The sequence below is a fragment of the Phoca vitulina genome, unplaced genomic scaffold (genome assembly GCF_004348235.1).
Source record: "Phoca vitulina isolate PV1807 unplaced genomic scaffold, GSC_HSeal_1.0 scaffold2, whole genome shotgun sequence".
Taxonomy (NCBI): domain Eukaryota; kingdom Metazoa; phylum Chordata; class Mammalia; order Carnivora; family Phocidae; genus Phoca; species Phoca vitulina.
The window spans coordinates 96,751,673-96,779,345 of record NW_022589705.1 but is presented as its reverse complement, the minus strand read 5'-3'; the positions used below and the strand labels follow the sequence as shown (position 1 = coordinate 96,779,345).

General features: G+C 57.3%; 1 protein-coding gene across 3 annotated transcripts in view; it reads right to left on the bottom strand.

Annotated features, from left to right (window-relative positions):
• ACOT7 (acyl-CoA thioesterase 7) overlaps positions 1-27,673 on the bottom strand; it is a 111,637-nt gene that overhangs the window by 49,502 nt on the left and 34,462 nt on the right. For all 3 annotated transcript variants that reach the window (XM_032394818.1, XM_032394811.1, XM_032394827.1), the window contains exons 2-6: positions 27,154-27,271; positions 20,400-20,556; positions 16,133-16,224; positions 11,596-11,710; positions 3,816-3,902 (exon numbers count right to left, since the gene is read on the bottom strand). In XM_032394818.1, coding sequence (XP_032250709.1) covers positions 3,816-3,902; positions 11,596-11,710; positions 16,133-16,224; positions 20,400-20,556; positions 27,154-27,271 — 569 coding nt within the window. The remainder of the gene's footprint in view (positions 1-3,815; positions 3,903-11,595; positions 11,711-16,132; positions 16,225-20,399; positions 20,557-27,153; positions 27,272-27,673) is intronic.

The window sequence follows — 27,673 nt, the reverse complement described above, 5'->3', positions numbered from 1 at the left end:
CCCCGCCGTCCGGGCTGGAATGCTGGTGCCGCCATGTGCCGCCAACACCGCAGAAATGGGGCCGCCCTGGGGACGGCAGACCGGGCAGGGGGAGCCTGGGTCGCCAACACCAGTGAGCTTCCAGATGAGCCCTGGACTTCTGCATCATCCCCCAGGAGACAACCATCGTCTGTGTGGTGGAAGCCACTGTGTGGGGCCTTCAACACAGCAGCTGAGCCCTTCCTTTCCTAGGAAGCCCCCGGAAAATGGGAGATCTGTGAAGGAGAGCAGTGCGGAGCAGGTGCAGGGAACGAGCAGTCCGGCTCGCAGGGGGCGGAGGGGGGCCCTCTCCAGGGAAACATGTACTGAAAGGCTGTCTGGCAGGCCTAACTGTCCCAAGAGGCTTTGCACAGAGGACTGGAGGCTGAGTGTTCAGAGCGAGTGGGAGACGCGGTGACGAGACGCTGTCACGCATGGGCTCAGCGCTCAGCAGCGCTCACGCAGGCCGGGTCTGAGGCTGGCCCGCTGAGTGACGCCGGGGAGACGGGGCCACAAACCAGGAGAACAACCAGCACAGGAGCCCCCCAGGGGCAGCTGCATTTTGTCGAAAGCCATCTTGGACCACTTCCACAGAATATCTTGGTTTAAAATAACTAATTTAAAAATTTTTTTGCAGTGCCAAAGAAACATCCAAGGCCACCGAAAGTTCAGAAGTGAAGAATTCACGGTGGAGACGCCTCCGGCCTGCCCTGAGCAGGACGCCAGGCTACCCCAGGGAGCCCCCCACCATCGTCACGGTCGGGCCAGCATGAGCAGCAACACCCCCCACCCCAAAGCCCACGTGGAACAGCCAACAGAGGGCCAGGCAGGGAGCGTCCCAGAGGAAGAAAACAGCAGAGAACATCTCGGGAACCAACAGGGAAGAAGAGAACAAGGCCTTTAAGAAGACAAATCAAATAAACAGACAAAACTAGCCCTACACCTTTTCACCAAATTACTAAAAAGCAGTTCATGATATAAATAAAATTCAACCAAAAACATACCTGGGAAAACAGATATACCTACAAACAAAAACAATGAAAAGTCATTTTTCTATTTTGGGCAAGTGTTTTTATTACTATTATCGGTCATTTTAGATGCTGCAACTTTCCTGAATTCTCTAACGACCTGAGTTACCTTGATCATGGACTCTCTTGGGTCATCCACCTGCAGGCAGCTTTCCCTCTTTTTGTCCAATTCCGGTGCCTGAGTTTCCCTCTGGTCTAACGGCAACGGCTCAAATCCCCAAAGCAACGTTAATGAGCAGTGAGAGTGTGGCCCCTCACCTCAGTCCTGACCTCGGGGACAGTCCTCAGAGCTCCCCCTTTGAGGAAGATGCTCACTTTAGGGCTCAGACACCTGTGTTTTACCATGTTTGGGAAGGACCATCAATTCCTATTCTCACTGAGTGTGTTTATCGAGGATGGGTGTCCGGGTGAGTTTATAAGGTCCTCACTGTGGCATGAACCTAAACACCCCGCCCAGATACCCACCGGGTCACCCCTTCAGGGGACACAACCAATAGTGGGGGAGGGGTGGGGACGGGGAGGCCAGAGGAGAAGGAAGGGACTTACACGGCTTCACTCAGGACTCAGGGAAGGCAGAAGCCCAAAGCCAGGCTGGAGCTTGTGCCAAGACCCTGAAATCAAAACCACAGGGACACAGATGGCCCTCCTTCCTGGCACCTGAGCCCAAAATCCCCCATGTGATCTTGCTTGCTCCCCTCGGCTTCTGCTTCCCTCAGTGAATCCCCGGAGGGCCAGTCCGCGCACCCAAGACAGGCCAAAAGACCTAGCATCCGACTGCAGTCCTGCATCCCATCTGGGGCCACCTACCCTCCCCAGTTCAGCATGGCCAGCGTCCGTGTCGTGTGCTCTCGAGTGCTGGGACAGGAGCTGGGCTGCAAGACCGAGACTACCCGGTGTGTAAAAGGCACAGAGAATGGGACGGGGAAGAATTTTTCAAAGACACAGACACAGCACAGAATTACTGAATAAAAGCCGAATTAGCATTCATCTCAGCTCACGTGTTTCTCCTGCGCTTGGCATCCACTGAATTACAGGTTAGAGAAGACTTTGACAGAAATGAGTTTAGACACCACTCTTATGGATAGCATTCTCTCCGTAGGAAAATGCCATAAAATTACAGTTCTTCCCGGGTGTTTTCGGCACAGTGTTTATTTTGTTCACTCGCTCCTGGTGAGTTATTAGGTGCTGTTTAGAGATGATTACGTTTGGGGAAAATATTAGGCTTTTTTTTTTTTTTAACTTGTGGGCACAAAACCTCTACTAAAATAGGCATTAAATACTGCAAAGCCCTTGTAAACATTCCTTAAATGCACTTCTTAAAGAAACGTGCCTGCCTCAAACGCAGCAGCTCAGGCTCTGTAAATGACCATGGATTCTAGATCTGCAACAATTCCCTCACTCACACTGCCAGGAGGTACAGACAGAAGACTGGCCTTGTCAACAAGGAGACAGCGAAGGGTGGAGATGCCACCTCTCCCGAACTTCCAACATGTGGACAAGATAAGCAAAAATTCTAGCGCAAAGTTTCACGAATTTCAAGTGGAATGGAGCTCAATGAGGCTGAAAGACAATTATCAGCAGTTACGGGGCCTGGGCTTCAGATGGGGAGCTCAGAAGAGGGGCTGCCCCCCACTTCCAGGAGGCAGGCAAGGGCTGGTGAAGAAGAGGAGACAAGCAAGCTTAAGGGGCCACGGCTGTCCTCGGGGTACAGAGACACTCAGACCGCCACCGCATGCACGGGCCTGGGCATGCACTGTCATGAAGCGCACCTTCCCTCGGGTAGGATCTAAGGTAATCAGATCCAAGGGCACCGCAGCCAACATTCAGTGGAAAGAGGAAAACAATGATGAAATTAAAAAAAAAAACAAAAAACCCCACAAAGATTAGCTAAAAAAGAAGCAAACTTTAAAAATATATCCCAAATCAGGGCCCACACTCTGACTCTGACAGGCCCAGGGCCCATTATCCCGTGCACGTGATCTGTGCCTCTCGCTCGTGGAACACACCTTTGTAAAGCCTCTCTTCGACACTGTGTGAGGCCCTGGAGCCAATACAAAGAACAAGATCAAGCCCTGCCCCTGAGGCCTCCCCTCGTAGAAATATCAGCGTATCCCTGCACAGAGTGGTACCATTTGAGCTGGGTTTTGAAGGATGAATAAGAGTTTTCTGAGAGGAAAAGAAAAGAGAGCTTGGTACTCCCGGCATTGGAGATGAGAGCGTGAACGAATGGCATTGTGCCCATGCTTACTGTTTTCCCTAAATTGCAAAAAAATAAGCATTCCCCCATTAAAGTAAAAACGTCCCTCTATGAACCTGGAGTAAGTCCCTCTATGTCCCACCGCATTTCCTGAGCCACGAACTTTAAGGCCTATATTGTTTAAGGTGGAATCTGACCAAAGGAAGAAATAAATGAGAACATCAGAGGCAAAAACATGCTTCAGTAGCCCCTTTGTTAGTGGGTCACACTATTACTCCCTGGTGATATCACTGTCCCCCGAAAGGCCTTGCCCCATCCCGCGGCCACTACACACCTCATGGTTCTATGCTCCCTGGGTTGCGTGTGACCCTCCAACAGGATAGTCATCCACCTGACTTTTGTTTCCAATTTTAAAAACAGGCACTGACTGTATTTCGGTAATTTATTATGCAGCCTCTTAAGAGTTTAAACTTCTACCTCATTAAACACCGGAGCCTAAACTGGGTCAGACGGCAGCCTGGCCCCTGGGGAGACGGGCAGGCACGAGCGAGCGGCAGCCGCTGACTTCTTACCTCCATGCACAAAGCCATGCAGGGTGCAGTCGGAAGGCCCCACCAGGTGGATCAGGCTGGACTGGCTGTAGCTGACGGTGTTCGGCTCTGGAATTACAAAGGAGAGAGGTTAGGCCGTGGGGCAGACTGATGCCCACGACTGAGGTGCGTGGCATCTGCACGGCCGCCTAGGGCGTCCAAGAGTCGGCAGCTCAGGTGTGATATTTCTAAGGAGAACCGTGGTCTCCACGTGTTCCAGTCCGTGGAAGGAAAGGCTTTCAAGGTTTCAACGGCCACTCTGTTAGCGGGTCATGATGTCCATCCCTGGGGACACCAGTGTGCCCAGCAAGGCCCGTTCCCAAGACACAGGCAGCCAGTCAATGAACCTTGCAGCTACATGCTCCCAGGGCTGTGGTGACCCTCCGTCTGGACAGTCATCCCTCTGACTTTCACTCCCAATTTTGTAAACAATCGCAGACAGTTTCAGAAACTCATCACGCAACCTCGAGAGCGTGCACATGCACACTTCACTGAACACAGTGGTAGATGGAGACGCCATAGACCCAGCCTCCCTGGACGGCACCCCGGGACTCCTGCCAGCCCTCGGGCTCCGACCCGGCCCAGAAGACTCAGCACCCAGAGGCAAGCCGGCTTTTCCCTCCCGTTCACCGCCCCAGCTCGCCACATCCCTGGGGGCTTCCCTCCTTCCCTCCCTCCCTCCCCCATCCCTGCTGCCGCCAGAATATCTGGAAGAGGCCACACTTAAACAAACACATGAAATAAAACCCTGTCTCCAGAAGACAGATAGGACACCTCAACACTGCCTCTTCTAAGAGGTGCAGGCAACACTCCCGTGTAGGGTCTTCTGAGCAGACCCACCACTGCCTCCACCTTCCAGAGCCTTCCAGGTACGGCTGACGCTCCTCTGTCTCCTACCTGGACAGCTGGTGCTCAGAGGGGGTAGCCACTCCTCCCCCAGCAAGGCCGAGCATCAGCATCACCTCCAGACCCTGCCTGGTGCGGAATTTCAAACCATGTGGTTGCCTGAAGGGGTCACGAGGCAGGAAAACTGGAGCCCAGGTAAACGGAGTCCATAAAGTATTTAAATCCAAACTCATTTTGTACTTGCCCTTGAGCCTTGTGGCTTAGAGTGATCTAGACTCAAGTCTGGAGCGCTTGTGTCAAGTGCCCTCTGCGGCATTTGAGAGGCCATCATCGTGAGATGCTGCCGGCAGGGCCCTCGGCTGCACGGGGAGCTGAGAAGTGGCTCCGACTCTGGACAGAGGGCTCTCATTCTCATGCGCAGCTAGCCTGCTCCCTCTGCCTGCTTTCCTGGCTCGCTGTGTGCCACGTGAGGTCCCAGATCCTGCCTCAGGCTCCTGGCCTGGAGTCAGGAGCTCCTGGGCAACCGTGGAGTGGAGGATTCCCACCTGGGAGGCCACCTTCTGGGGACCTGGCTGTCCAGCACACCCATCTGGATGTGGGTCAAACGGTCCTCGCAAGTGGTCCCTCCATGAGCTGGGGTACGAGGACACTACCTAAAACCAGCCAAAAGACAACACCGACAACTCCAAGCAAGATGGGATGGGGATGGCAGCAAAAGCTCCCGGGAAGGGCACTCCAGGTGTCCCCTGGTGTCCACAAGGACTGCATTCGATGCACATGGCCTGTGGCTTTGACTCAAGGGAGGAGCTGCCGCTCCCAGCTGCCCCTTCAGTGCAGGCGTGTCCAGAGCATCCTGGACTATCTATCTGAGACCACGCTGGGCCCCAGGGTAATGCAGTACATGCAGACAGACTGCACAGGATGGGAAGCAGGACTGTGCCCTCCCCAGTTTCTCATCTCACTCGGAAATGGAAAAGACGTACCCCCCAAATCCCTGTGGTGCTATGGGAGATGCGGGGGACAGTCCCTGCTGGTGAGGGTGCACCCAGCCAGGGCCATGCCGACAGCTGGCCTTGGGGGTTCAGACGCCTGGACCCTGCCTGGGGACAGCTGCTGGAGCCACAAAGCACACCGATGAAGACCCCTGTCATCACACCTGTCAGAGAGACTCCCCCAGCCAGCACTGGACAGGCCACCGCACCCCTGAGCTCAAAGACAGTCTCCCTTGGGCCCTGTCTCTCTGCAAAGCGTGCAGGCGGAGAACAGAAAGGCCCCAAGAACCAAGGGGCACACTCCGCTGCCTTCATTTGTGTCCCACTCATAAAAGACACAGAAGTCACTCTTACAGCACAAACGAAAACTAAGAGTCTCAAATTTGGCCCAATCTCAGGAACTGCTTTGACCAGGTAACAGTTATGCAGGTGGGTAATGGTGAAATTTTTAGAAGTTCAAACCACAGAAAATTGCACACAAAAGTTTTTGTCATGTCGGGGCCCCTGGGTGGCTGTCGTTAAGCATCTGCCTTCGGCTCAGGTCATGATCCCAGGGTCCTGGGATTGAGCCCCGCATCGGGCTCCCTGCTCGGCGGGGAGCCTGCTTCTCCCTCTCCCACTCCCCCTGCTTGTGTTCCCTCTCTCGCTGTCTCTCTCTCTGTCAAATAAATAAATAAAATCTTAAAAAAAAATTTTTTTTTTGTCATGTCAAGTATCTATTCAGACGACAAGCCATTTGAAATAACGATCACAACTTAGTCAAAAAGATGCCCCACTGTCTTCTAGGAACGTTCAAAAGTCTAGAGTGATCTAGACCGTGTCTAATAATTTCATGTTCTTAGAACTTGAACTGATAAGCTTTTAAATGAGTGAAAGCACCACTATTCTGATGGGGAAAAACAGTACACCCCTACAGCCGCCCCCCACTGCCGCTTCCCTCGGCCGTGACCCTGGCCCCCACAGGGCTCTCCGGGGGTGGGCCTGTGTCTACTGTGTGTGTGTGGTTCAGGCGCTGGCTGGGCACCTCTTGTCCTCGCCATCCTCAGTGGCCTCTCCCCTGTTCCTTCACGCTCCATATCTCAGGTGAAGCACAGTGACGCGTAAAAAGGCTCTGCGAGTGCAAGGCTGAGCCACAGGGATTTGGGGGTTATCTGTCACTGCTGCCTTAACAAACACATGAACTGGCACCCGAACTGGGGCCCACCCAAAGGAAAACCTTTATTCTGAGGGTCAAGGGCACGGTCTACCGTCCCCTGGGCTTAGAAGGTGGGACACATGGTCAACCTGAAGATAAGTCTATGGGGCCACAGCACCCCGGGAAATGGCTGAAAGGAGTCAGAGTGGCCCTGGGAGCTTCTCCTTCCTGCACTGAGCAAGGTAGGTCAGGAAAGAGACAGCCAGCTTGGAAGCATAGCGGAGAGTGAGCAGAGCCCAGAGACCTGGGGCACAAAAGGTGGGAAAAGCCTATTGCTTCTGGGGATGGAGGGAGAGAGATCAAAGCCCATCACGACTCAGCCCACAAGTGTGTCACGAGAGAGCCACCAGGAAGCCACCATCCAGCAGAGAGAGGTTGACGAGCCTGTCTGGGAAGGATGCTGGGTGTGACTGTCACAAGCAGCTGACAGGAAGCCAACAGATCAACGCCCACGAGGTTTAGAAGGGACAACTGTTCCAGCCCTAAATAACCTCTGATGTCCCCCGTCGTAGGCGAGCAGGCGCCCACTTCAGAAGAGGCCGTGGAAGATAGCGGACAAGGAAGACCCTTCCGGAGAGCAGACGGGGACTGAGGAGCTTCCCACCCTCCGAGAGCAGCCCTCCCCTGCCAGCACACCAGCCCCGGGAACACGTGAGCGTGTTTGCCCCTCGTCTCTCATCTCCTGTCCCACCTCCGTGTGGACACTGTGCTGGTGCAGGGGGCCCACGGTTTGGTCACCGGCCACTGGCCCACAAGGTACTGCATCTAAACCCAACAGAAAACCACATGCAATCCGAGATCCCGCTCTCTGAGGTCAGGTGGTGGCTGGACAGGATTCTGGGTGAAGTGACCCACACGGGCAAGGGAAAGAAACAGGACATGGTGGTCAGCGGGCAGGACTGGGCAGCCCTTTTTCCTCGCCTTCTCCACGCACGGCTAGACCACACTGCCCAGCCTCCTCTGCAGGCTGCCTTCCCGCCAAAAGGGCATGAGTGGAAGTGCTACCTGCTTTCAGCCCAACCCATCCAAACCCCAGATGGGTGAGCCCCTGATCTTTCCCCTTCCAAGGTAACCCCGAAAGCTACCTGTTGAAGATGCACAGCTCTAAGACGAGTCCACCCCAACTGCAGTGCACCCTCTGATTAGGAACACCGGTTTGGACTTTACGAGAAATAAACCTCTACTGAGTCAGGCACTAGGATTTCAGGGTTCAGCAGCTACAGCGGCTACCATGACCCTGGCTAACACGGCACTAATGTCTGGGTCTCAGCGTCACAACAGTGTCCAGAACCTGAGTGAGGTTCCCCGGTGCAGCAATGGGAGAGGTTCGGCACGGCTGTAAACATACACAGGAGTCCCCTTTCCTGTGTTTCCAGCCGAGGAAACAGAGGCAGGGAGACTAAGTCCCCACGGAGGCAGAAGGGGGATTCAGACCCGGGCAGCCCAACTCTAGACAACGTGTCCCTCACCACCCCACCTCTGCCGCCTCACACAGGAGGCCTCCTCTTGCTCTCCCCAGAACAAATGCTGATGGGCGCAGGATGACGGGGCCTGGTGAGATCCTGGGAGACCCCAGATGGACACCAAGCACTCTCAGGGGCGGCCGGGCACGGTCTGACCACAGGGAGGCAGAGCCTGGGCCCAGCCCAGCAACCGGAGCCGGGTTTCTTTGTCATCAACCTGACAGCCCCCAAATGGCTCCAGATGGCCACATACATGGTCAAAGCTGGACATCCGACGGCTGTGGATCAAACCGTTCGAGGTAATTTTATTTTCTCTTGTCAGATGGAGAAAACAATTAAAAAAAAAAAAAAAAGGCTGGGTCTTAAAGAACTCCCAGACTCTCTGAAAGGACACCTGAAGGATGCGGTCAGCCCCGCCGGGGAGTTGCTAGGCAACAGCCTGCTGAAATCGGGTTCTGGTGTCAACGGTGACAGAGAGCTGCAGATATGGGGGGTGGCGGGGTCCTCCCACAGGGAGGGGCTGGAGTGTTCGAAAGACCCCCAGTGCCAAGCACACGCTCTGCCCTTCCTGCTGAGCTCCTGTCCCGCTGGCCCTCCCGGGGAGCCCATCCTGCCCTCCCCCCCGGGCACTGGGAGGCCTGCCTGCAGAGGCCCAGCCCCGCCCTGCCAGGGCAAAGCCAGTGCTACTGAGAGACTGAGGTCAGAAATGCGGACCACATTCCAAAACACCAAAGAATGGGCACGTGACTTCCTTAAGAAGCATTTAAAAGCCAGTCCCTAAGCCAGTCATCTGAGAAAGATGCATTTTTATTGGAACACAGAAAAATAAAAATAAAAGCTTATAAAAATCTATCAAGACATTTTGAGATTCAGGGGGCGCCTGGGTGGCTCAGTCAGTAAAGCGTCTGCCTTTAGCTCAGGTCATGATCCAGGGTCCTGGGATCAAGCCCCGTGTTGTGCTCCCTGCTCAGCGGGGAACCTACTTCTCCCTCTCTCCCCGGGTCGTGCGTGCTCTCTCTCTCTCAAATAAATAAATAAAATCTTTAAAAAAGGGGGGGGGCCTGCATGGCTCAGTTGGTTAAGCAATTGCCTTCGGTTCAGGTCATGATCCCGGGGTCCTGGGATTGAGTCCCACATCAGGCTCCCTGCTCAGTGGGGAGCCTGCTTCTCCCTCTGCCTCTGCCTGCCACTCCCCCTGCTTGTGCTCTCTGTCAAATAAATTAAAAAAAAAAAATAAGAAATCTTGAGATTCAGATTGTCACCTTTGATTAACAGCGGAGAATAATAGATTCTGAGAAACGTTATGTATCCGATGCACAGTCAAACAAGATAGCAAAATAGGAAACAACCCCATGCATGAAGGGACTTAGGCTGGAAACCGTGAGCATTATATTCAGTTTCCCAGACAGTCAAAGGAGGAATCCAGGACTGAACTCGACCCTCAGGCCGGCTTCCACCCCAAGCACTCGCCAGAAAGGGCCCACAGAGAGGGGCACCCAAGCAGCCCCCACGTGCTGTCCAGACTTCCTCCCGGCCCGTCCCTGCTGGGGCTGGGCTGACACGGTCTCTACCCTCCTGTCTAATGAGAACACCGGTCACTGGGTTGGGGGCCCACCTGGGTAATGCAGGATGACCTCATCTCAAGATCCTTAACTTGATGAGATCTGCAAACACCCCTTCTGCAAGTAAGGGTCCGGAACGGGGGATGGACGTGCCTTCTGCATGGGGGGAGGCGGCCGCCGTTCAGCCCCCTCCAGCTTCTCTGTCCTGGAGTGCCCTCAGCACCGAGTCTGTACCTCTCCTAAGACATCTCCACTCGGTCACATCACCTGGCTGCCCTCCGTGTCTTTGCCTGCCCAGCATGCTTGCCTGCCCCCCGAGAGCAGAGCCTGGCTGTGGCTCTGCGGCCCTCAGTCGCCAGGAGTGACCCCAGGCCCGTCTTATGCGTGACTGTGTTATAAACAGATCGTCTCTTCCAGCAACATTCTTTCTTGTGAATACCAACAACTAATGTATCATTTTGGCTGAAATGTTCGCTGAAAAGCAGGTGTGAGAAGAACAGTGAAGACACCACCCCACACACAGGCCACCGGCCTTCGCTGTGGGCAGGTTGAGGCTGGAACGTAAGAAGAATAAGGGGGAGATGTGCGTGAGCGGACCGTGAGCAGACCGGAAGAGCTGCAGAATCCTGTGCGAGCAGAACAGGCACAGCCCGAGGAGCCCAGGGCACGGGAGCTGACACCCAGGAGGCCCCGTCCTCACGTGCACGGCTGCTGGGTGATCGCCAGAGGCCCTGCCCCGATGCGGGATGTGGCTTGCAACCCGGGCGGGCGGGCAGGGGGCCAGAAACGTGGTCCGGCCCATGCCCTGGAGTTCACTGTCGTCCTGGTTAGCAGGAACCATGGCACAGCACGGAGGGCGGAGAGCCCAGGGCACATCGGGGCACAACACAGTCCTCTGCTGTCAAGGACCAAATCCGGAACTCAAACACACCTGTGTCCAGGGCACCCAGAGGTGTCACCCTCTGGAGCCCCACAGAGAACACACAGCACGTTCTTGAGAGTCCTCTCCACACGAATGACACATGGTCGTGTGTGTGCAGAGGAGACCCACGTGACCGGGAAGACCCACGTCCCAAGGGCTCGCTGTGTCCTGATGGGAAGACACACCCCCTGAGACCCTGCCCTGAACTGTCTGAGCCCCAGGGGAGCTGTCTGCTAAGGACCCAGGGAGGAAAGTCCCGTCTGGAGGGAAACCAGCCCTGGAACTCTCCGTTTGGGTTCTGGACGGACACCTGGCTAACGCCGGTCACCTGGACTTGCAGGCAAGGGAGTAAAAGACCAGGAGGACATGGCCGGAGAGGAAGCCGGCGTGCCCGCAGACATCTGAGCGGCAGGCTGGTGAGGAACAACGTGGAAAGAGATGCTGCCATTTGCTTGTTTTTTATGAGCTGGAAATGTGCTCCTGAGTCACCTTGGGGGAAGGACATGACAGCACCTCTACGCACAGGCTCGCTCCTGTGTGCCCAGGCGGTGGGGGCTCTGCCTCCATACTCCACGGGCCTGCAGGGCCCCCCTGAGCTGTCCCGTCCCCTCACTGCTGACGGTGCTACTGGAAATGGGTTTGTAGGGACAGGGGACAGAGCCCCCGGGACAGCACACAGGGTGAGGGGCTGCACCAGCCCCAGGAGGAGAAGGTTCATGAGCCTGCCACATTCGGCACCTGCCAGCAGAAGTGAGTCCCCAGAACTGCACCCCAGCTTTTACCTGGGTTCAGGACGGGCTGGACGATGTCCCCATTCCTCCACTTGGTCTCCATGCGCTCCAGCTTCTGGGCCTCGTACCGCTTCCGGCCCTCCTCCTCCTGCTCCTGCCGGGAATACTGCGGAGAGGCGCAGACAGAGGATCAGGCCAGCAGCAGTGAGCCCGGCCCTCGCCGTCCCCAGCCAGGCGTGGCTCGGCCTCCCAGGCTCAAGGCTCTCCTTGCCTGAGTTATGTAACTGGAGCCATCCATCCCTGTCCTAATAATATATATTTAATATAAACAATAAAAACACAGAGAAGGTGAAAATCTCATGTATCCAGAGATAAACAGTCTCAAATGGTTGCTCTGTGTCTTCCTCGAATTGTTCTCATGCCCACGGGTATATAAAACTTCTCCCGTGCCAGGTGCAGGTGTCCAAGTAGCAATGACCTGCATCAGCCCAACCTCTCTGCCTACCAGGACTGAGGTGATGGACCGGCACCGAGCGCGTCAGGCAGGCTCCCAGTCCGTCGCTGTTAAAACAACATCCCGTCAACAATCTCCGTCACATTTTACACGTGCCCCCTCCTCCTTCCTAGGATTTATCCCTGAACACAGAACCACAGAATCACGGGAGCCCCGACAGGGTGAGGAGAGAGCAGGTTTCCCGCATGCCCTCGACACCCTCACTCTGCTGACCTCCCAGCCTGTCCAGGTTGCACGCTTGCGGGAATGCGCACCAAAGCTAAGATGATCCCAGCGAAGCTCTCCTCATGGATCACAGACGTTCAGACCCAAGAAGAATAAACAGAATATAAAACTTGGCACAAAAGCTGGGGTTCCTACGGGCACAGCGGGAGACGCTGGGCTTCTCTGATGTGACAGCAAGGGCCCTGTCCTCCAGCCCAGTGTAGGGCACACACGCCCTCCATGCAGGACCCCTCGGAAAAGCCCCAGGCCAGGTCCACGGGGGCCAGCTTCCCCTGGCAGCCCTCTCCCTTCCTGCCGCCACGGCCCTGGCCCCCCGTGCTGACCACGGCCCAGCCAGCCTCCCCTCGGTTAGCTCTGACACCTGCCCCTGCCTCACTCAGGCAGCATTTCTGGCTGAGCCCATGCAGAAGCTACGGACCCAGGGCCCCATGGGCCCCTCTCGGCCCCCCGCTGAAGCCTCTCTGACTTAGGCAAATTCACTTCATACGGCAATTTTAGATCTCCTTTCAAAAGCCAGTCTTAAACATCTTGATTTTCTTGCTCGTGGCCCTGCGGCAAATCGCACAGGATCTGAACACCACTCTGTGGCTCAGTTACCATTATCTGAGGCTGGAGAACCTGTCTCCCAAGGAGGCTGAGAAAGGGTCTGAGGGGTCTGTTCAAAAGAAACTAACCCTGAGTGTTTAAGTTGCAGTGGATAATTTAAATTTTAAACCTTTTTCTCCATAAATAAACTGTGGCCCCCTGTCCCACCGTCCAAAGTAAAGAAGCATATGAGCAGAGTCTGCGCTGTGCCTATCCGGTAAAATTCACGGCTGAACTCAAGTGTCTTCAAGAAATACCTTTTAAAGAGATTTTTTTAAGAACGAGCCAACCTCCTGAGCCTAATAAACCCTGGCCGCGTGAGCATGGGCTTGGGCCCGGCCGTCACACGCGGCTGGCAGGGCCCCGGCCACACACGAGCCACGCAGATGGAGGAAACGCAGCCCCCTCACAACGCTGCCCTGCTGCCTCTGAATCAGGGATAAAATCACCAGCAGTCCCAACGATGGGCTGGCATCCCACCCTCACCCCAACGGCTCGTCTAGCCCAGCTGATGTGAGGCAAAAGCCAGCTCAGCGCACACGTCCACCGGCCTGGGCAAGACTCTGAACTCAAGCGCACTCTCAGACACTGGAAAAAAGAAAAAACCCAACAACCGAAGTGTCCGCTCTCGGATGGCCCCCCCGCCTCTCCAGGGTCACTGCAGGGACACTGGGGTCCCTGCTCCCCGAGGAAGAGGGTGGAGCCAGGTGGCAGCGTCTTACACCGAATACCACTGCACAAGGTGGACAGCCGGGCTTCTTCCAGGGAGATGCACACGCGAGTGTGCTCTGTGAGGTGCGTGTGACATACGTGTCTGGTACGACTACACGTGAGAGACGTGCGTGACACACACACACCCGCACAGAGAGATGTGTGTGTTCTCAAATAAATGACAGCGCTCTATAAAAGGTCGGTGGTGCGATTCGGGGGCGGGGGGTATGAGAAAGCCTCGTGGCCACGTGACCAGCGATGAGCGTAAACGCCAGACTCCGAGCTTTCCAGGATCCATCAGGATAAGGACAACAGCAGACCTGTATTTCAAATCAACCGAAGGCTTCTATGTGGGGCTCACATGTGGTGGGGGGGCGAACGCCCATAAATATGAGCGTCGGCTGCAGCTGGGAGCTGCGTGCCTTCTCCCATCTGGAGCCCTCTCTGCTTCCGTCTCTACAAGGGCATGGTTGGTACTTACGTCTTATCAAACCCGGCTAAACAAAAGGGATGGGAAAACTCCAGGCCCCTCTGGGATGCGGGGTGAGCGCTCCCTGGGGAGGAGAGCTGCCCTGTCCCTGTGCGGGGATGGGAACCGGCACGCTGCCCACCCCCGCCCTGCTGGCCGAAGACCCTACGCTCTCAGTCCCCCGGCCCTGAGGAGCCAGAGGAAGCAAAGGTTCATGTGTTCAGCCCCAGAATCTTCCTTCAGTATCAACCCTTTAACATGTATCATCTGGTGCCGAAGCCAGAGAATGGCCTGCCAGAGACTTCTACATCTGTAGTACATGAAAATGAAATCAGTTCAATAATTACGTCGTATTTACATGCAATGCGGCTAACTGAGCACCAAGTGCTTGGTGCAAAAGATGAAAGCAGGGGTGGGTACGCTCGTAATTTCTAAAGAGAAAAATCACTGTGCTTCAGGCTCACTCCTGCTTCTTGAGTCTTGGGCCTCCCCCCGGTCAGTGCTGCAGGGAGGGGAGAGACAGGGAAGGAGGGAGGGGGCGAGTGGGGCCGCACGGAAGGGCAGTGCTCTGGGGTGAACAGTGTCTGTCACAATTCCCGCCCACGGAAAATTGCGCACGTGGCCTCTGACAGACCGGGGTCTGGATGAGGTAACGCTGCAGCAGAACGGACCCCAAGGGCAACGACTGAGGAGGAGGTAACACCCCCCCAGGGGCAGTCAGAGGCAGAGGTGGGGGATGCAGCCACAAGCCACTAGAAGCTGGAAGACGCAGGAAGCGTCCTCCCCTGCGGCCTCCGTCCCAGCAGCCCCAGGACCATCACAGAGGGGTGAGCCCTAGGAGCTGCTGGGCTCCGTGCCCTGGCCGTGAGCTTCCACCGCTCTTCTCGCCTGTGCAGGGACGGGTGATGCCAGGGCCGTCAGCGGGCAGGAGCACTACGTCCCGTCTCCCGCGGGACCAAAGGACAGGCCACCGATCCAACCCAGGCCAAGGTCTAAGCGTCCTTCCCATTCAACGTGGAGAGGGCTCCCGTCTCAAGGTGGTTTAAATATCTAGACTGCTCGGCAGCTGGAGCCCAGCAGGCAGCCATCCGCACCTGGGCAGATATGCCACCTGGGCCTCGCCTGCCCCCGGGGGCCCAGGCAGGCTGTGCGGTCGGACCCTGGGCTGGCACGGGCAGAGGCGGTGGGGGGGGTTTGCAGGGAGTGCCCCCCGCAGTGTTACACCTGCAGGGGTGCAGGAAGTGGGAAGGTCTGCCAGGGAGACAGAGCAAGCCTCCCCAAGCAGGAAGGGCCTGCGTCCCCATGAGGAGGAGGGCAGGACCCAGCTTCTCTGTGGGCTCTCCGCATGATAGCAGGTGCCAGTTCCTACAGCTGTGGCTCCTGGTTTCGTTATTTTAAAAATCTGTTCTCTGTACGAGTGTAGGAAAATGCTCACTGCAGGGCAGACGCTGCCAGAACCACGGGGTGACTCCCTCCAGAGGAGCTTAGGTGTGAGAGCAGAGCCGCGGGCCTCCCCGGAGGAGAAGCCCGCGTGTCCTGGGGGCGCCGCAGGAGGCGGTGAGGGCTAACTTTAGGGAAGGAACTAAATCCTTCTATTGGCACAACATTCACCCTCCAAAAGCCTGTCCACCCGAGCGTGCCCGCAGCGGGCCCAGAACGAACACAATGGGCTCCCTTCGTGCAAAGACGCTTCTTTCTGCAGCAAAACCAGAGTGAGAGAACCCAGGACAGTGGGAGAAGAGGTGGAAACAGCTGTCTTAGCTTCCGTTTCGTCAGGGGCTGGGATGGGGAGCGGCTGGCCTGGGCCAGGCAGCCGGGAGGTCCTGGCTCTCGCAGAAGGACCTGTCACCTGACACCATCCTGACCCCCGCCTTCCCTCTGGTCAGGGACATGAGGAAGGGTCCTCCAGGAGGGGTGTCCACCAGGACATCCCCAGCATGAACGAAACCTGCACGAAGATCCCAGACCGGGACATCCCACTCCACCGGCCGACCCGGCCCCCGGCCCCTTCTGTTGCTCTCCTGGGACGCCTGGCTACCCTCTGCCATCTGCCCCCCGAGAGAAGCGGAAGGGGGTCTCCTTACCACGACTGGAGGCACCTCCAGGACCTTGTCGACGTTCTTCAGTGACAGGGGCACATACCACAGGGTGGCCTTATTGGTCAGCTTCTTAGTACCTTCAGAGAAAAAAACCACGTGAGTGATGGCACAGGGAGAGCACAGGGCAGGTGAGGCTGAAACACAAGGTGGGAGGGTGGGCACAGAGCGTGGGGAGCTCCCCCCCAATGCTGCCCCTCTGGAGGTTGCTGGAAAGGCTTCAGAGCATACACTTTAAGTCTGGGGGTCCTGGCTTTCCAGCGTTTGCTAACAGAGGGCTCCGACCGCAGCCCCTTTACGGGTGTTTGACAGAAGGGCAGTCTGGTCATCCACGCGCCCGGGAGCCTGAGGAGCCTCGGGGAGGGTCCTCACCAGCCACCTCCCGGAGAAGAGGGGACAAAGCCAGGGCACTCAGCCCCGGCTGAGCTTGAGTTTCTGCAAACAGATCCGGCAGACCCTGAACTTCCCATCGAACACACTCTGCTCGGGAGCTTCAAGCCACAGTGCTCAGCAAGGGAACGTCCACCCGCTAAACACGGCTAAGAGCTCCTGCCAGACGGGGGCCAGAAGGACAGTGGCCCACGGACATGAGGCTCGGGGAGACACGGAGCCAGAGCCCATGCGGGAAGCCCGGGGAGCGGCTGCGGCCGGGCCACAAACTGAAGCACAGTCGCGCGGCCAGCCAGGCAGCACCCGTCCTGCAAGCGGGAGGCTTCACACCGGACGCTCGGGTTTGCTGCCACCGACTCAGAGCTCCAATCGAGAAACTTCAGAGTGGAGTGCTGAGAGACGGGCAGGGGGCTGCTGACTCCCACTGCGGGCTGAGTGACAGGAAACAGAACCTTCCTTGGGGCTACCTAAGAGAGGCCTGTCGGGGCTGAGAACCAGGGGCCAGAAAAGTCCAGAGATCACGTGGCCCACCGCACCCTCCACTTGTATAGGAGGAAGCTGGAGCCCAGAGAGGTCAAGGGGTTTACCTAGGGTCACACAGCAATTCGGTGCTATTCTGTGTATAGACCTACACCTCTAGATCCCAGTACTTTGAGGGAAATATTTGCAAGGATGCCTTAAAAAGTAGCTTCCTCAACACAGAAGATCCTCAGTGCAGAGGAGAACAGCAAAACTGCAGGAAGTAAAGGGAAGCAAGCGGGGAGGATGGGGAGGAGCCAGGCATTCCCTGTAGAGCCCCTTGTGGAGCGCCCTTTCTATCAGTGCTCTCTGACCTGCCTTCCCACAGGGAGCGGGGGGCTTTGGTCTCCTCCCCTGAACACAGCCCCAAGGCCCTGCGGTCATGTAGGAGGGCGAGCCCACGGCGCCCGGGCCTGCACCGCCAGCACTTGGCCCCAACACAGTGGCCCCAGCAGGACAACAGGCTCCCTGTGCCTGGGAACCACAGGCAAATAACATGGAAAATATTTTCACTGCACTTTGACTGAGAGTGAATCTGACAACCTGCTTTTGGGAATAAAGATTTCCTGTTAGACTCTGCCAGAGCCAGCCTGACAAGCCGGTTTCCATGGAAACCCGGAGTGGCCCTCCTCTAGACCCAAATGAGCACCATGGGGCAAATGAGGCAAAACATGCTAATTGTACTTTCTCCGTCATTTAATAAAACCATCAAAAGACAATTGCAGCATTAAAAACACCTATTTTAAAATCTTAAGAGCTCCCAGCTATTTTCTGGAGCAATTTGCAACAATCATGTCCCAGTTAGCTTAATATTTTGACAGTTGCTGGAGATGAATGAGCCGTCTCGAAGGCAAAGGTTTGCTGGTTGTCTGCCTCGGCGTGTGCAGGCGGCACAGCCCCGGAGGAGGGGGACACACAAGAGAGGGGATCCCTGCCTCCTGGGGTCTCAGTTCCTTCCCCGCCCCCCGTCAGAGTCACCCTGGGTCCACGGGGCCAGGCACTGCTGTAGGCAGTGGGGGGACTGCAGGGGACAAGGAAGCTACCAGCCCTGCCCTCACACCCTAGACACGTGGGCAGAAAGACACACGTCAGGACAGAGAGGGAGGCCACGAGAGACACAGGGTCCCAGAATAAGAGAGATCTGCACGGATCCAAACTCGGAAAGACAGAGGGAGGACAACAGAGATGCAGATGCACAGAATTGGCAATTACAGAAAGAGACGCAGAAATGAGAGAGACAGACAGACAGACAGACCCACGGTGGTGGAATGAGAAAGGAGGCATCTGGCCCTTCAGAAGGAGGTTCTGGGGCAAGATGACCCAGACACGAATAGCCACAGCCCTCAGGGCTCCAAGAGCAGCTGCCCCCTTCATGTAACAGGGGAGGCCTGAGGGTCAGGAGGCCCCACCTCGAGAAGCAGAGCCCAGTGGGGTCACAGAGCCTGCCCCCTTGTCCCGTGAGGGTGGACGCCCGCAGCACCTCTCCTCACTGCCGGTTCTTCCTTCACAGGGCACGTCAGATCTGTGTGCCCATCCTGCAGGGAAGGAGCGAAGCCGAGGCTCAGCGACCAGGTGCTTGGGGGGCGGGGGGGTACATCCTTACTGGTCGGGGAGAGGGCTGCCATCTCGCCCCCACGGCTCCGGGTGAGAGCCTCCTGCCCCACAGTGGGAGCGGTCCCTTAGAAGTCAGGCAGAGCGTGTCGTTCTAGACAAAACCCTCTGTCAGCTTCCCATCTCCGCACAGAAACAAATCTTCCCAACAGCCTCTGTTCACGTGGTCATTCGTTCACTCCATCATTCATTCACCTGTAGTTATTGGCTTTTTGTCTGTTATGAGCCAAGAGAAGCTGCCAGGAAGGAAGACATGACCCTTTCCCTCCGGAGTTCATGGTCGAGGGCAGGGCTTCTCCACCTCGGCACAAGAACACGCAGGCCTGGCTCACCCTTCGTGGTGGGGACCCCCTGTGCGTGCAGGCTGCGCGGCTGCATCCTTGCCCTCCCCCCACTGGATGCCAGCACCTCTGCCCCGATGGTGACAACCAAAATGGTCCCCTGAGAGTCACCATGCTGGGGGTCCAAAGCCGTGGGGCTGAGCTCCACTTTGTCTCCTGGCTTCTTCCCCATCGCCAACAGGGAGACTTTTTTTCTGTTCCTCAGGGGCCCCTCCCCCATTTGAAGTCCCTGGCTCCTGCTGAAAATCACCATGAGAAAGCGACCCTGCTGGGACGGCCAAGGGGGGAAGCTTGAAGATAGAGAGCAGCAGAGACAGTGACTTCCCGTCAAGCCCAGCACAGCCCAGGGGAGGAGGCCTGGGCCACAGAGAGACAGAGCACAGGGAACGATGACAGGGACCCCAAGGCCCCATCGTGAGAAGACCACGCCCGGGACCCCTTTCTGTGCCACAGTCCCTTCAATGCCAGAGCCACGGGCTGCAACAGGGCCTGGCCACAAACACAGGGCACAGGGATGCTGAGTGCTCCCCAAGCACAGGCCCTTGCTGGGCTAAATCATTTACTGCACCACGGCCGGGCCTGCTGAGGTCACCGGGATGTTCCAGATGGATAACTGTGCTCTAGGCCCAGGGTGGGAAGAAGCCTGAGCCCCTGAAAGATCTCTGAGCACAGCACCTACAGGCAGCCACGGCCAAGGAAGGGGCGAGGGGCATCAGGAGGCAGACCCAAGGACCCTGCCCTCTGCGTGGACGACGAGGGACCCAGAGGTGGGCAGCAAGGGGACAAAGGGGCCTGCCTTCCCCGTCAGCAGCCGGTTATAAAAAGCAGCTGCGCCACACTCCCCTGCAGAGCCTGGTGGGAGGATGAAAAGGGGTTTCCATGGTTACCACTCTGAGAAAGAGAATATTCAGATCAAACCAGAGTCAAAGGTTCGCCCAGTGAGCTTCAGCCTAAGCCTGGAATGCAGGGCCAGGGGTGCAGGGATAAGGGCAGGGCAGGGACCCCTCCCCCCAGCCAGTGGCCCCCCACCTCCAGGGAACAGCAAGGCGGGTGGTGGTCGGGGGGGAGACAGCAGGGGGCCGGAGGGCAGCTTGTGCCCTCCCGGCCCACTGCCACCCCTCTGCCCCTGAGGAGCTGGTCACCAGGCCTCCGCCCGGGGAAGACAAGAGGGGTAGTGGCTGCACACCAGGCCCGAGCTCAAAGCCCACTGGGGGAGCACGCTGTCGGGACTCATTGCTTAACCTGTCCCTGCCTGCAGAACAAGGATGGCAGAAGTATCTGCTCCTGGGTGGCGCTGGGAATGAAGGGACGTCATTCATGGTGGCGCCAGGGTCAGCCCCCCATCAACGTGAGCTAGGCTGGTGCTGGCTTGGTGAGACGCGCGCACAAGTTACCTGTGAGGATGTTTTCGGACATCACATTGACCTGGACCTCCACGGAATGCTTGGAGGTGTAGGTGATCTCCGCACTGACGTGCGCCACCTCACCAATGCACATGGGCGACAGGAAGTCGGTGCGCTCCACGCGGGCCAGGGCAGCCACACAGCGCTCCTGCGGAGACCAGAGACAGGTTAGCCCCAACCCGGACGTGCTCCTCGAAAGTGGCCTTTCTTTCTCCCACTGTGAAAGTAACGCCATTTATTGACATCACACATTCCTAGTTGCAAAACCATGGGAGACACAGAAAGGCCTCATGGGGACACCAGTGGGATTCTCTGAGCAGTGAGGGTTAGCAGTGGCTTCTTTTTTCTAATTTTTCTACAAAAGACGTGTATTACTTCCATAATGGAAAGCAAAAAAAGACATACTCATTATGGAAAATTTGGGAAATACACAATGAAGTAGACCAAGGAGGGAAAAAATCACTCCTCCCATCCAAAGAGAACCCAGGGTTCTATTTCAGGATCTTCCTTCCCAGGCTCTTCTCCCCAAGAATGGGATCTCCCTGGTTCGTTTGAGTTATTCAGTCTCATACAGTCAGGCAAACATAAACATACTTGTCCACAACCTGCTTTTTTTCTACTCAAAACAAGGAAAAATAACCTGCCTGCATTATAAACGGTGTTTGCAATCAATATTCCTTTATTTAAGTGTTATTTATCCTTCAAATAGGAACCCATTTGCAGGACTCAAAATTGAAAGGAAGGAAAGGGTATAGGGTACCAGGTGCGCGTCTTGTCACTCGTCCCCAGCCACCCAGGACCCCTTCCCTAAGGGATCGACGCGGCCACCGAGGACACCCACGCCTGGAGTGCCATCTGGACGGCACGCGACAGTCTACGCTGGGGCTTGTTCTCTATCGAAGGTGACAGACTTCCTCATTCTTCTGCATGGCACTTTCCATGACTGACGTCATGACACCCCACTGCAAAAGTATGTTTAATGGCCAAAGAGAATGGAATATTCCATTATCAGAGACTTGGGTCCAGTTGGGTCCATTTGCTTATTACAAACAATCCTTTGATGGGTGTCCTTTTACTTAAATCATTCTCAGTATTGGGGGCTGTTTCCCAGATTGAAGGGACACTTCAGTGTATGTTCTCGAAGTACTTCTCAACAGGACAGCAGGGCCTCTCCCCCCCCCCCCCCCCCCCCCCCCCCGCCCCCGGCCGGGACTGGCACAAAGAACTGCTTCCACGTCGGCTGCTCAAACTGAATGACACGAGACGCTGGAGTCCCAGCTGTGGGACCTCAGACCCTCACTGCCAAGCAGAGCACTTGGCACGTCTATCGCTTTCTCCCGGGAACCAACCCTCTTTTCTAGGAGGCTGGGCACAGGCGTGCAAGGCTCTCCGGCTACGCGCAGGCTGGGTGGGGAGCGGGGAGTGGGGGATGGGGGCTCACCTCTGAGAGCCTGCCCATCCGGCCCTGCCTGCTCTGGTATTCGCTTCCCCAGCTAATCCTCACAGTGCCCCTCGTCCACTGAGCTTGTGGTAACGGTCACTTTGAGCCCCGGTGGCGCTTCCTGCGGTACCTGTGCAAGAGTCCACCTGCCGCCTCCCGGACACGCAACTTCCCCGGCCCACGTCAAGCCGATGGGACCTGCCCCGCCTCTCCGGAGGGACAGCCAGGGAACCCGCACCTTCACACCCCCCAGGTGAGTCAGGAACACGGGGTTGGGGGTTCCTCCAGTTTCTGTTCCTATAAACGTGCCAGAGCCAGGTCTCAGCAAGCAGGGGACCAGAGCGGCTGGGAAAGGTTCTAGGGCTAAGTAGTGGTCACTCCGATCTGCACCGGCCTCCCCCCTACTCGCCCCCTAAGTCACACTGGCACTAAAACCAAGTGCGCCTCTAAGTAGACTTCTGTGGCTACAGCACCACCCACTGGCAGAAAGCTGGAAAGGCACCCGCAGAGCCGAGCGGGACAGGAACAGAGGCCCCGCCCCTGGGCGGCCTGGTAGAATTATCCAGGCGCTGTCCGCAACGCCCAAACCGAGTGAAACCAGGTGTCCTCACTGGACAGCGGTTAAACTTCGGTATGGCTACACTCACACATGGGTAGCATACATGCATATATATATGAATAATTTTTTTTTTAAAGATTTTATTTATTTATTTATTTGAGAGAGAGAGAGAGAAACAGCATGAGAGGGGGGAGGGTCGGAGAGAGAAGCAGACTCCCCGCTGAGCAGGGAGCCCGATGCGGGACTCCATCCCAGGACTCCAGGATCATGACCTGAGCCAAAGGCAGTCGCTTAACCAACTGAGCCACCCAGGTGCCCTATATGAATAATTTTTAATGGGAATGCAGCTTAGTCTTGGATGGACCTGAGCTCCATCTCGGTGTACTTCTTCCTGGGAGGAGGAGAGAGGATGAAATGCCCGCATGCTGAGACAAAGGAGGTGAACAATGTGGGCAGGTGACACAGATTAGGCGACTACTGACCCTCTGACGCTCCGTCAGAGGGAGGGTCATCTGCTTCTGGGCCATGGCTGACTGCGGGTACACCAGGGGACCCGAGATCGCAGATCAGGCGGGAAATACTGGCATGCGCGGAGCCAGGCTCTGCACCTGGTGCGGGATTCAGGGGAGTGAGTCAGAGCGCCTGCCCTCGGCTTGGGTTCTGACAGGGGGACAGATGATAAATAAGTAAATAGGACAATGCCCCACGGTGGCAAGTGTTCTGAAGGGGGCAGTGTGGGAAGTGCTGGGGGTGGGGGGCAGCCTCCCCACAGAGGGCGCATCCCGAGTGAAATGATGTCCATCGGGAGGAGGCAGGTATGGAGGTGTGTACCCCAGGGGAGGGGGAGCAGGCGGGACTGCGCACGGTGGAGGCTGGGGGGAGGGGTGCACAGCAGGAGGTGCAAGCTAAGGGGTCAGCAGGGCCGGTAGGGCCAGGGCAGGTGTGGGGCCAGGACTCGGCTGGAGGGGCAGAGGAGACGAGCAGACTGGCTGACTTTTTAGTCCCTGGACTTCAGTGGTGTGAACTTTTGGCAGGTGCCATTTCTGTTCCCTTCCATGACCTGGAACATGGACACAGTGACCCAGGACACAGAGCAGCTCCCCACACTCCCCCAGGGAATGCTGTCAACACACACCTGCCACAGGACGCCCTCAGGCCTGGCACGACGCCTGGCAGAGGCCTCAAACCTGCGCTTCTGGGTTGGAAGCTGCTTGTTAGGAATCTTAAGCTTGGTTCTAAAAGAGAGAATGAATGTTTATAGGGCAGCCACTCCGGAGTCCTTCATAGGCAGGGCAGCCTAAGAGACAGGTGGGCTGCCTGGGGGCTCTCCACCGGTCTGGGGCATGGGCAGCATGGGCCTGGACCCAGGGCAGAGGCAACTTGACCGTGAGCTGTTGTCCAGGGGCCTAGCAGGGCACTGGGCCCGCCTCAGGCATTCCGTAAAGAACAGGTGCGACCCAAAAATTCAAAAAAGGAGCCAATGAACATCTGTACGCAGTAGGAAGATCTCCAAGCTGAACACACACCTCTGGCTGCCTGCGCCTCGGACACAGCCCTGGACCTCTCTGCTTCGGGGGCTTAAAGCAGGAGGGGCAGCCCCCCTCCCGGGAGCGCTCTCATTAGTCTACCCCAAGAAGTGCCCTCCGCCGTACTCCCAGAGGTGACCGGCATCACGGCGCTCGCAGGGCTCGGGGGGAAACCATGGGGGCTGGGCTCCAGAGCGGCCACAGCACGTGAAGCCAGGATAACAGCTGCTGATGCAGAGCCAGAACGGACAGCGAGGGGCCCTGGGCTCAACTCCCAGCTCTGCCACTCCCTGGCTCTTGACCTTGTCAGACTCAGAAGTAAGTGGGGCCGGCAGGGTGCCACCAGGACCTGAGGGCATGATCTGTGGAGAGGGGGGTGAGCCGCCCCCTCTTACAGATGCGTGGGGATCAGACATGGGCGCAAGCGGGTCCAGAAAGGTTCGCCCCACTACTACGACCGTTTGGCTGGCACCTGCCCTACTCAGCGGACGCCACAGTAGAGGAGACCACTCTGTGGGACCTTCAGGAAGCCGTGTAACTTCTCTAGGCCTCCGCACCTCCCCCACAACGTGGGGTTAAGACAACGGTCGGGAAGATTCCGCAAAGAAAAGGTCAAGCACACAGTGTGGTCGCTGGTGCACCGTAAGTGCCTATTAAACGGAAGTGCTCCACAGGACACTGGCAATGAGCAGATCGCCAGTGGGAGTCCACTGTGTTCCAGGCCTCCACCCAGACGCTGAGCATCCAGCAGGGACCGGAAGGCAAAAGTCCCTCCCTTCAAGGGGCTTACACTCTAATGGGGGTGGAGGGGAGAGGTGAGCAGACCAAAGATAAATGAGCAAAACACACAATGTTCTAGGAGCGACAGTGCTGTGGAGAACAGCTGGGAGCAAGGAGGGAGCTGGTTATCAGGAAAGGCCTCAGTGGAGGTCATATTTACATAGACTGGAAGGAGGTGAGGGGGAGCCATGCCGATATCTGGGGGAAGAGCAGCTCAGGCAGAGGGAAGAGGCAGTGCAAAGGCCCTGGGGTAGGAACACTGGCCATTCATGCAGCAGCAAGAGAGCCAGTGTGGCCCAAGGGAATGTTAAAGGGAAGGCATGGGAGAGGAGATCCGGGACTCAGATCCACAACTACCCAGCAGGTGGAGCCAACAGGATCGGCTACCAGTGTCCACGACGGAAGAAGAATGGGGTCACTGAAGGCCCCAGGTTCTGAGTGTGGGTAACCGGATGCCACAGTCATGTACAGAGGAGAGGGAGACTGTGGGAGGAGCAGCCTGGGGACAGGTCCAGGGTGTCTTTTCGGGCCCATCAAGGTCAAGGGGCCAACTAAGTATCCAGATGGAGCCAACCAAGAGGTCCCAGCTGGAAATAGAACCCCGGGGCTATATGACGGTACTAAAGGCAGAGACTAGATGAGACCTCCAGGGGAGTGGGGGAGGGTGCCCCCTCCCTGACCCAGAGCCCCAGCGAAGCCCCTCAGAGGCCCCACTGGCCCGCAGGCCACGGTCTAACCAGCTGGAGCTGCCTGGGGCTCACACCCCCTCCCAAGCCCCCCCCTGCACCCCCACCCTGGGACCACCAGTCCAGAGACCTCTGCAAGCCAACACGTCAAAATGATCCTTCTTGTACCCCCAGGCTCCCTCCAGGGGCTCAAAGCACAGGTTCGAGGCCAGGATTCATGGCCGAGCTACCCCCAGCTTCCCCCCGTGGCCTCAGGCAAGCATGCAGCCTCTCTGTACCTCCACTTCCTCCCCTGTGCAACCGGGGTCACGGGGATAATAATGCAGTGTGCGGAGGATTATATGAGCAGAAGCACTTCAGAGCTTTGCAAAATGCTACCCAGCAGCAGTTATGTGGGTCCTCGCCACCCAAGGCTCCCCCTCCCCCATTCCGCCATCCTAAAGTTCCTCTTCCCAGTGCCTGGCCTCTCCCGCCAGGCCTGCCCGGACCCTCCCTGTCTGTCTCAGGGGGCCGCCAGGTGCTGGGCCCTCACGCCAGCCCCACCCCCACCCCGCCCCACAGGCACAGGCCCATCCTCCCCGCCACCACCAGAGGGCGCACTCTGAACATGGCCTGGTTTGCCCGGGAACTCCCAGGGCACCTGAACAAATCCGGACTCCTAGCTGGGCAGGGGAGCCCCTCCTTCACAGCACACCGAGGTCCCCCTCGCCTGTGTCCACCCATTAAAATGTTCACCCTAGGGGCGCCTGGGTGGCTCATTCAGTTAAGGGCCTGCCTTTGGCTCGGGTCATGATCTCTGGGTCCTGGGATCGAGTTCCACACCAGGCTCCCTGCTCAGCGGGCAGTCTGCTTCTCCCTCTGTGCTCTCCCTCTCTCTCTCTCAAATAAATAAAACCTTTTTAAAAAAAGATAAATAAATAAAATAAAACGTTCCCCCTGGCTTGGTGCCCACACACACAAGCACACGCATACGCACACACACGCGTGCATGCCGCTCTCTCTCTCCTTCCCGCTGCCCCTCCAGCCAGCATGCATTCCTCCTCTCGTCACAGCAGGTGGCTGGCCCAGGCCCATGGGGACACAGGACACTGGGACACAGAGGCTAGTGGCACTGCATCTCTGCTGGCCCCCAGGTGGCAGTGAGGCGCAAGACAGACCCCCCTCCCCGAGCGAGGTGGCTGGGGAAGCCTCAAGGGGAGAAGTCAGGTCCCTCGGGGCTGGAGGCAGGGCAGGAGAGGATGGGCCAAATGCCCCCCCAGCTGCCTAAGCTGCAAAAGCAGAAAGCCTGGCCCTCATCCCGGGCACTCCGGCAGGGCTTCGCTGGGCTTCCCTGGCAAGAGTGCCAGTGCTTGCCCAGGCCCCACCCCGCCCCTGGGGGTGTCAATGGGGCAGGGGAGGGGTCAGGCCCAGGGCAGCCAGGCTCCGGTGGATTCTAGAAACCAAGACTCTTCTGGAAGGAGGGGGAGGAGCTTAAAGGCAGCTCTCAGCCAGCTCCCAGCATACTCTCTGACTGTCTCCCATCCCTCCTTGATGAGTCCCAAACGTCCCAAGCCAAGCACCATTCCAATGGGTCCCATCCAGGGATTCCAGAAGTTCCCAAGGCCCAGGGGACAAAGGAGGGGAACACTCCAAGCAAACTCCTGTCCTGACCCAAGAGTGGTGCGATGCCACACACAGAGGGTCGCCAGGCCTCCTGGGCCTGGAATTTTCAGGTGATCCCAAGCAGGCTGGGTGACAGCCCGCAGATACTTACCCCATTCTGGCTGTTACAGTGTCGGGTGCTGATGATGGCCCCTGCCTCCTCGATCATCTTCAGGATGGTCCCACCGTGGACGTTGCCAGCCACATTGGCATCATCCGGTCGCATGATCCTAGGCCGAGGAGAGAGAAGCAGCAGGATGAGGCCCTTGAGAAGGATGTCACTCATGAACAGCAACAACCCGGGGTGAGGAGAAGGTCCTCCAAAGAGACCAAGGACTCCCGAAGAAGGAAAAAGAACTTTCCGGGAGTTTGGTCAGAGTGGGCTGCTGATCTGACAGCCCCAGACAAGGGGCTGCAGGGTCCTGTCTCCACGGGAGGGAGGGAGGGAGGGAGGGAGGGAGGCAGGCAGGCAGACAGCGGGACTGTATCCCCAGGGTCACAGGCACCCAGCCGGGAAGGGGTAAGAGCAGGGGCCTCTGGCAAAGGCAGCAAGGCGGCCGCATGGCCGTTGGGATTCCCAGCACACCTGCCCCTCCTGGTTCCCAGGCTCCCCAACGACCAACAGGGCTGAA